This window comes from Mesitornis unicolor, unplaced genomic scaffold (genome assembly GCF_000695765.1).
Source record: "Mesitornis unicolor isolate BGI_N332 unplaced genomic scaffold, ASM69576v1 scaffold3088, whole genome shotgun sequence".
Classification (NCBI taxonomy): Eukaryota; Metazoa; Chordata; class Aves; order Mesitornithiformes; family Mesitornithidae; genus Mesitornis; species Mesitornis unicolor.
The window spans coordinates 10,325-20,091 of record NW_010200948.1 but is presented as its reverse complement, the minus strand read 5'-3'; the positions used below and the strand labels follow the sequence as shown (position 1 = coordinate 20,091).

The window sequence follows — 9,767 nt, the reverse complement described above, 5'->3', positions numbered from 1 at the left end:
AAGAGTGAGGCAGCAGCCTTTCCAAAAGCCAAGCTGGCTTCAAACAAGGTGTGACTTCTGCTTCGAGCCCTGGCTTCAAGGAAAGGGTTGCAGATGGGCAGATGCAACACGGAGGCGCCTGGAGCTGCAGCGGGACCTCCCGGACCGCCGTGTCCTGCCAGCACTCTCCTATTTTTTGGCTAGACCAAGCCTTGGCGATGAAAGCCAACGTTCCTCCAGCTCCAGCAAAGGTGACCCCTGCAATGCCTGTGTGGTTTGCAAACCCAGTCGTCCAGAGAGCAAACTTTAATAAACCCGCGCAACGAGGACTTATCAACACCCTTGGCATCGGTTCAAGCCCTGGGCTGCATGCTCTGTTGATGAAAAGTATATATTTATATATATAGGATGTGCCCCAACAACTGTGCCTGCAATCAATTTAATTAATTTACCGCAGGTCTGCAGATGACCCAGACAGCATTTGGAATTAAATGACATTTCTAGTGGCTAGACGCATCTCCAAAAGGCTCTGCCGTATATAGCTGCGGCTTTTAAGAGTCGTAAGTTGAAGACTTGAAGTCGTGATAAATGAAAGCCTCGTTTGTTGCTTTTAATAAGCTGCTCTAATGGGCTGTTCTTCAGAGGCTTGCAATTAGAGACTGAAATACATGAGGATGCCTGGGAAGATGTTTGTAATCCTTCACGCAGCCTTGAGCGATGGCAATGATCGCTTCCTGCATCTCCAGGTCAGGAGGCCAGGACTACACCCAGCACCTCCCGAGTCGATGTGTGTGCTTCAAACATCAGAGAAGCAGCATCACACACTGCGACCTGCTAGGCACATATCCCTACTCTGCCCAAAACTATATTCATGTTTAAGGAGTCACCTCCTCCTCCTATTTCTACCATCCAAAGCGAGGTGAGACATTCAGAAGCGCAGAGGGACGACAGTCTGATTTTATTTCGTCATCCTCTACCCACTCCACAGCCAAGAGAAGACACTGTAAAGCCTACCCCACTTTAAAACACTATATATGAACACTACATATGGGGCTTTCACCAGACATCAGCCAGGCTCCATTTCCAGCTTGCAGGGCAGCCCAGTTCCCATGTCAAAGTGGAAATGAGACCTGCACAATGCCATCAAATGCATAACCTGAACGAGGAACTTTCACCACCACCGCCGCAGACAAAGCTTACGCTGGCTGCTCATCTGTTCGTGACGTCCTCCTGCGCCCTTCCCTTGGCTGCTGCTGGAATAACACAGAAATGCTGCTTTCAAGGGCGATGCCTCATGGACTTGGAGCTTAATTACAGCCTTGGCCAAATCTCACCTCCTGTCTTGGCCAAAGTCATCTGAAGGCGGATTAACCTGCGTCTCTAAACCCTCCTCAAAACCAAGGCAGCTCAGGCTGGCTTGCAGAGCCCGGTGTGTTTGCATAGAAGTGTTAAGCCCAAAAGTGTGTAGAATAAATAAGAAAATGTGTTAGAGGAGCCAAATTTGCCAAGCTGATCTAGGCAGGATGCTGGAGATGGGGACTGCGGGCAGCAGATTTCCACACCAGCCCTGGGAAGGCATCATGGCATCGCCCTGTGCAGAAGGGGAGGCAATGGAGAGCTCTTTTTTGGAGAGGGATCCTGTAAACCAGTGCCACTAATGGTCCTTTCCAGGAAAAGGTACCACCAAAGAGGCTGTTAACACAACGGGGGGTAAAAACCTTGACCCCAACAGAGGCAGGACCAGACTCTGCCTGCGCTTGGTGGATGGGAATGTTGACTTGGCAGAGCAATAGCTTCCCCGACAAAATCTTTCCTCTTGTCAGGTGAATTACAGGGGATATTTGGCAGTAAGCAGCATCATAAAGTGGCTATAAATCACGGGAGACAATGTCCTGTAGGAAGAAGGAAGAGCAGGCAGGAATGTAGAGATAAAAATCCTTTAAAAAGTCACAACTAACAAAAAATTGTGACTCATGCTGGAAAAATTCTCCCCGTGAAAAATGTTATCTACAAACCGTCCCCTGTTTCCTAAGGAAATATTTAAAAAGCAAACTATTTTAAGCCCTATTGGAAAATAGGACGGAGAAGGGCTGTGGAAAAATTCATCCACGTTGACCTTCCCCATCAAGGAAGGTCGCAAGCACTGGCTCAGGACCTAGGATACGCTCCACCATCTCCTCACCCTCTCTGCTCCCTGAAAGTCACTTTTTAACAAGATGCACATATTTGTGTCCAGAAAGTAGCCCTCTGTCACCATGGGGGCTGATATTTAAAAGTCTAAATCAGCTAAGGTCAAGGATGGATACTCTGGTGCAGGAGCCTCTAATCGCCAATGCCCAGGTGGCAAGATTTGTCTTTGCTTTGTCTTTGGCAGGCCAGCTCCTCGCCAGAAGAGACTTCCTATACACGGCACAGGGTGAGGGGCAGGTTTTTGTTGCTTCAAATCGTTATTTTTTTCTTCCCCTTAAGCTTTGTAAAAAGCTCCCTCCAGTTCTTTACATCACTTGAGAAAGAAAGGTCATCCCTAATGGGGAGCTGGTTCTATATGCAGATGCACAGTACCCTTCCTTAGTTATTTTTTTGAGTGGCTTTTGCAACCGTGCTCAGCACTGACCTAATAGCATGCCTGTTTTACCCTGTAAAAACCCATTCGTTTATTTAGGGCTACAAAGCTCAAATGCTTGGGGGAGTGGAGGGACCACAAGTCTCTTAACACTCACCCTAAGACCCCAGTAATTTTGCAAACAGGGCTTGGTTCAAAGGCCAGCTCTGGAGCAGGGGGTCTCCTTCCCAGGATGATGGAAACCCAGCCTCCTACCTCGGTTCGTAGGAAGAATCTTTGCCATCTTTACAGACTGTAAAACAAAAGTCTGCAGCGATTTTAGATTAATACAATACCTCCATTAGGAACAGCGATGCCAAGCGACATCCAATTCCAGCACCGCTAGGGAAGTAAAATTCATAGCCCTGCTCTATCTGTAAAATGCATCGCGCTTTTGCGAAAAACACATAACCCTTGCAAAACAAAGATAACAACAACTCCGTGCTCCTTAATTCAATGCTGGTAGCTGGTTTAATAATACATTTTCAGTCCACTTCTCTTTTTTTTTTTTGGCCGGGACAACTACGGTCTGATTTAGTGAATCTCTGTGATTTGTAATCCTGAGCCTTATATAATTAATATGCCCTTGATGCGAAGAGGGGGATAAGTTAAAAAAGAGCGATCAGCTATTCTGCGCAGTGGCATTTCTGCCCTTGGTCAGAGGACGCGTTATTTACAGGAAGCATTTTCTTGAGCATCTGCAAGCAAATCAGCTCTGAAAAGTGGCTTAATTGTTCAGGGCAAAGCATATTGAGTTTCAAAGTCCCAGGAACCTCCATCTTCAGGCCCCGAGCGCGTTTCCACAGATGGACGCTGGCGTGTGGAAATGCCACCGCGGCTCCCGTTCGGCTGACCTTTGGTTTCGGGCCAGCTGCCAACGGGAAATGCCAAGCTGTTATTTGCATTCCTTCAAAAGAAGTGGGGAATGGCACGGGTAACTTGAAAACCAAAATTAAAAAAAGGGAGAAAGAGGTGGGGAAAACTTCTGCCTTGGGGGACCTGGCGGAAAATAAAGCTTGGAGAGCCCATAAGGTCTTAACTGCTGGGAAATGACTTTCTGAGCTGCCAAAAGCGGAAGGAACCTCCCCTCCTCGCTGCTCTCAAGTCCCTGCTCTCCTTTTCCAGTTTCCCCAGTGCTCGCAGTGCCCTGTCTCCAAACACATCACTTCAGCCCAGCAGATGCCATCCACCATCCTAGCGAGGAAGATCCCAATCCGGAGGTACCCAGGGACCACATCCTCAATGCTGCAGACCAAGAGGGTTTTTTCTCCTTAGCTTTGCTGCTGGGCAGCTCCTGCTCTCCTACGTGAGCAGAAAAGACAAAGCCTGGGCTTTGCACAGCTTGCTTGGCGTGGAAAGCGGTGGCGATTCCAGCTGGAGCAACTCCTGGAGTGCAAAATGTCTGTTTTTCTACAAGCAAGTATGGGAAAGAATTAGGAAAGAAAAACTTCACTCACTGGAACAACATAACCACTCCAAAGAGACAGGGAAGTGTCTTCCAGAAACAGGTTAACAGCTTCAGAAAGGGATTATCTCAGGACTTGGAATGCATTTATCGTCCCCGCAGTGTCACAGCGTGAGAGTCACTCCATGAATTGTCTCAAAATCATCTCCAAAGCAAAGCAGCGTGACTGACACATTTCAGTGGCATTTCTGCCTCTTTCAAACAGGAGCAATTTTTTAGTTTTGCTTTGTTTAATTTCAAATTGGCTGTCAGCTTTCCAGGGTTTATTTTGCTTTCTCACAAGCCACTCAACAGGCTTTAAAATTCATGGGTGGCCAAGAAGCTCTACGGTTTTGAACCTAAGGCTCTAATGATGGACCAAACCTTGGCACTGGAGGCTTCTCCACCACCTCCAGTGGAAGGACTGGGCTCTTCCCAGTCTAGGGGAAGGGTTGGAAAGATGAAAATGGATCAAGAGCTCAGCTCCCTCTGCCTGCCCCTTCCCATATGTCCAGTGTGGCACCACGGAGAAGCTCCTAGGAGCCTGCAGCTCTCCACTGGTGTCCATGGAGAGAGGTGGGAGTAAGGCAGGAGGATTAAGGCAGCAGAAGAGGGAGCGATAAAACTCCAGCCAAAGGAGACAAGGGCTTTTATAAATACGCCAAGAGATAAAGAGCCAAGGAGAAGCACACCCTGGAAAGCCCATCAGGGCAAAGGACAGGGAGACCTAACTAATGAGAATCATTGACAAATGGCTCAGGCTCTGCCTGCTCAGACTAGAGAGGAAAACAGCAAAAAGGCAACCTGCAAGGGCACGTCCTCCACAAAGGGGCCATTGCAGGAGAAGCAAGAGCTGCTGGCACACGACTGTCATCCCTTATGGCCTCAGGGGGACAGACATCGCTCTGCCTGACATTTACTCCCCAGCCTCCCCCGTGGTGCCAGGCTATGGCTGTAGTTTTCCTATGGCCACCTCCTCTTTGCATCGGGACAAGCACCCACCCAGGCTGAGGGAGGCCAAGGCCCACATCCCCTTCCCTCTGCTCGAAGAGGGATTTGACTCAAAAACATCAGCATTCAAGGAGAGACTTGAACTCCTGCCTACGGCGTTCAGAGCCAAGTCTTTTTGGCTACAGCTTTCCTATGGCCACTGGTGAGGATGGCACCACTCACCACTGCACGCTTCTTGCGCAGACAGGAGCATTTACTTTCCCATTTTTAAGCCCAAAGCAGACGACAGGAGCTCAGACGGCTGCGCTGGAAGAGACTGTCAGTCTCTGACCTTGAGCAGCAATGAGCCTGGCAGCACACTCACCTGCTAAGATGGGAAGTGACTGTGTCCTCCTACGGATGCCTTATGCCTGGGGACAGAGTTGCTCAGCCTGTGCTGAGCAGGATTTCACCACGCTGCACTCGCAGACTGACACCCAGCTTCCTCTGAGAGCATCCTGTAACTACTCTAAAGACGATATCCTGTAATTTACCGTGACCTTGCTAGACTCGAGCTTAAGGCAGCATGAAAGCAATGTGATGGGTACCTTAGAAGCATCTGTGTCTACTTTGCACTGAAAACAAATTCAGGGTTATCAATAGATGCACCCCACGTTGCTTCGCATGAAGGATGCTGCGTCGTTTGACTACTGCCATTAAAAAACCTCATACTAATACACGCCTAAGTATGAACAAAGTGCCATGTGTGCTGGCTGCTACACAAATCTAGTGCCGCGGTACAAACTGATCCTGATACAAGCCAGATTTCCCCCCAGTACCGCAATCCCTTGTTCACCACCAATTTCCATCAGCTTCCATTAGAGTTGTCAAAGATGGTCCAGCCCAGGCTTTCATCACTTGCCTATGTTTAAGCACATGAGAAGTCAATGGGATCGCGCGATGGTTTGAAGCCGGGTGTTTCCCTCCGCGGGAGGAGCTCTCTGTATAATTTACTGTCTCACAGGAACACATTAGTGTCCTACGTGTGAAAAATTAAATCCAGCCCTGACCAAAACTTGGGGCGTTTGGCCATTTGGCTGCGTTTCTTCTGTTTCCCTTTGCGAGTGCTTTCCTGAAGTCAAATTTTCTCTGTGAGCAAAGGCCATTGCGAGCTCTAAGTGCAAACATATGGGCTTCGGGATATTTTACCTGTAATAACATGTTCTGCTTATTTTTAAAAGGAATGTGAAAACACTCCTGTGAGAATTAAGTCTAATAATCAGGGCCAGTCTATACAGAGATGAAAATCATTAGGAAGTGAACTACATCTGCGAGCAAGCATTTGCCATTCCTGCCTGTCCAAACAGATCAATCAGCCCACCCTGGCGCTGTTTTACAGCGCTGCCGCTCAAACGTGCCGCTCTCGCCTAAATCACGCTTATCAGCTGGTCAGATAAAAGTTATTACACCGAAGTTGGGGAAGTATAAATGCACAGCTTCTTCTCTTACCTTCCGCTGAGAAGGAAACCGATAACCACAGCCAGCAGAATGACTCCCACTGTTACAGACACAACAATTATAGGAATCTGGCTCTGGTCACTGGATGCAGCTACTGCTGAGATGAGAAACAGAAAATGGAGATTAAGGTTAAAATGATAGTCAGGACTCATACGAGGCTTTCTTGAGAGTCTGCCAGTGAGGTTTCTTACCCGTTCATTTCTTCTTTCATGGTTTGTGTTTTCCCCCTTTGCTGTCTGTTTCTAATTTGGAAAGGGAATGGGTGGGAAGGAACCAACACACATGCAAAACCAAGTCAAAAACCCAAGAAAAATCGTATCTCATGGCTGAATTCAGAAACCAAAGTGTTGCAGAACGCAGCTTTTGAGTTTGCAAACTGGAGTTTGTCTTCCCGGGTCAGTGGGAGACGGGTCCTGCGATAAGGACACAGGCAGGAAGGCTGGGAAAGCTGCTCGAGAGCTGGGTTTTGCCACAGGTTAAGTAAGAGCCTGTAAAATGGAAATGCCACCACCACTTGTATGGAGTTTATCTGCTTGACGCAGCAGGGAAGGGGCTCATCTCTCCTCAGGGGTTCACACGTGGGGTTCCTCAAGCAGCAACTGAAGTTTCGTCACCCTGCTCTCTCTGCTGCCAGCTTATTTAAGCTGCAGATACTTACCCACCCTGGGGTACACATCTCCCCTCAGAAACCAGCTCCCCATTGCAGGCGATGTTGCCATATGGAAAAAAGCTCATTACAGCTCCTGCCAGCCCGGGGTGAAGCTCCATCCACCCCGGGGAGCAGCGGGGATCGATCGCGCACTGAAGAAGCCTTTAACTAAATGACTAAAGTAAAAAGTGGGTCCTTAGCACAGGATTAACTTTATAGAGGCTATAAAATAACTGAATATAGCCCCATATTAATTGTTAAAAGAAAAGAAAGAAGAAAAGGTCTGGCATTAAACATTGATCCGCAGTGGGTTTCAAGCAGCCCTTGGTGCTCGATGGTGAGCGGTGTGGACCTGCCACAGCACAGGCAATGATTGCAGAAGGATTGGCCCCGATAACATTAAATATTTAATGTTAACTGCTCCAAACCCGTGCCATCATCCAGAGATTTTATTAGCCTCACGGATTTATGGAGGCTCCTTAAGATGATGGTTTATTGCTTTCTTGACAAAATAATTAAAAAGGAAAACACTTAAAGGAGAAGATTAAGCTGCGACTCTGGTGGGTTTTTACACAGCTCGAGGGATGGGGAAATGAGACAGATCCTGCTGCAATCTCCAGCAGCCAAAAAGCCAGGATTTATCAACTGAGCTGGGACCTTGCTGCCATATAAAACTGGGGGGGACCTATATTACCCCAAATCGACTTGGTGACACTTTCCCGTTCCCTGATCCAGCAGAAAAGCAGCTTTTGGCAAGGCTGGTTTTGTCAGGGCTGGATGAGCTCGGCGGCATTCGTAAGGGAAGGAAGCAGCATGTGGTTACAGCCAGCAACAGCTTTATTCCACCCAAAGAAAAAACTCCCACTGAAAAATGTAGCCCTGGCTGCATCGCAGTGCACATGCAGGCAGCAGTATGGAAAAAAACCCCAACATTTGGAAAAAGAGGAAAGTCCACAACAAGTTGCACTTCTCCCACCATTTTTCAGGTACAATCCTTAGATCACGCAGCTGTTAGCAACTCAAATTCCCTCCAAGCGTATTATAAATTTACAAAAAACCTCTGCAAACTGGAAAGAAAACCTGTTGTTTGGTCCAAACGATTTTGGAGGCTGCGCTCGATCCTCGAAACAGCCACCGAAAGGTTTTCATTTGCACTCGAATCCAAATAATTTGGTTTGGCTCTAACGAGAGGTTCTGATCTGAGCCCTGATGTAGCGATGAGATTTCGATCTGTGCTTGCTTTGAGACTCTCCGGGATGTACAGGAAAGCAGTGAGAGCCTGGTCACACTCGCAGCACTAATATTGACTTTATATAGGGCCTTGGGGAAAAAAAAATGACTTTTTTAAAGGTTTTATATGTCAAACGGACATATATTTTATGCACATATTGCATTTATGTAAGATACTGTGGCTTATGTTGCATTTCCATTCTGCCAGGCGTTTAAATATTGGGTTAAGTCCTGCTTCGGCCAGAGCTCAAGCCCAGCAGAGGAACAGCTCCTGAACTGGACGACGCAGTAGGTATCCCTCCAAAAAATACCTACTCTGCCTTTAAAACACTGAAAAGCCTGGTTTGTCTGGTGTGACTCAAGGGTTGTAAAGCTTTTTAAGACATTATCACATGATGTCCTCAAAAACCCCCTATTAGCACAGATACTTACAGGGGCTTTATGGAACTGCCATTATTTTTGGACCAAGATTGAAGGTACCGATGGCACGGGATCAAATGTGCATATATTTCGTTTATTATTAATAGTCTGGAACACTATTACTCAATTGACTCTAAATTAGGAACTTTCTAACTGCAAGCAGAACTTCCCTAGCATAATATAGAGTAATTTTCGGCATAACCTAATTTTGTTGCTACTTATAGGACACGATTAATGGTTAATACAATAAGAAATACATTAAATAGACCATTCTTATTGCATTAATGCTTGCATCGTGATGCAATTTGCACTGTATTACTTCAATCACTGGCCCCACAGCTACATCTACACATGTAATGATTCCTTTAAAATCTATTACGGCTTCAAAAGTGGCATGCATTGACAGGACAGCTTGGCATCTTCTTCTCAAATATGCTGAGTTTTAAATGAACTGGAGTAACACTAAACAAAATATTGATGAATTGAAATTTTGAAGGAAAACATACACAAAACTGGCTTTTTCCCATAGGAATAAACAGAGCAATTCCCCCATAAAATTCCTCTTCCATGCAAACAGCATCAAAAAACTAATAAATGACAGTTGTACAAACTGAAATAGATAGGACGTATTTTCTGAGAGGGAAAATTATCTTTGACACCTCTGCAAAAATCTGGTAATAGGAACAAAAGTCATTTCCCCTGAACACGGGGGAAAGAGCAGCCAAGGGCCTGCACGCTTCAGGAGTTCACCCCACCACAAAATCTGCTCCAGAATCCAGACCAGATTCCTTCAGAGGGGGGGAAAAATATATAAAATTCAAACCCTACAAATTTGTAAGAGGCCAAGCGAAGTCCTGCGCCTGCAGTGCACATTTTCAGCCATTTCTGATCACAACTCAAATTCCTTTCCTGGAGGCTGTGGCATTGGCAGCCACCAGAAACCATCTTTCAACTTGACAGCAACTTACACCAAAAGACGCTAACGCTGGTTCACT

At 46.7% G+C, this 9,767-nt stretch overlaps 1 protein-coding gene across 1 annotated transcript in view; it reads right to left on the bottom strand.

Annotated features, from left to right (window-relative positions):
- EPHA5 (EPH receptor A5) overlaps positions 1 to 9,767 on the bottom strand; it is a gene marked incomplete at its 5' end in the record, with an annotated part of 47,805 nt that overhangs the window by 34,854 nt on the left and 3,184 nt on the right. Inside the window, one exon of the mRNA XM_010189888.1 lies at positions 6,465 to 6,570. Coding sequence (XP_010188190.1) covers positions 6,465 to 6,570 — 106 coding nt within the window. The remainder of the gene's footprint in view (positions 1 to 6,464; positions 6,571 to 9,767) is intronic.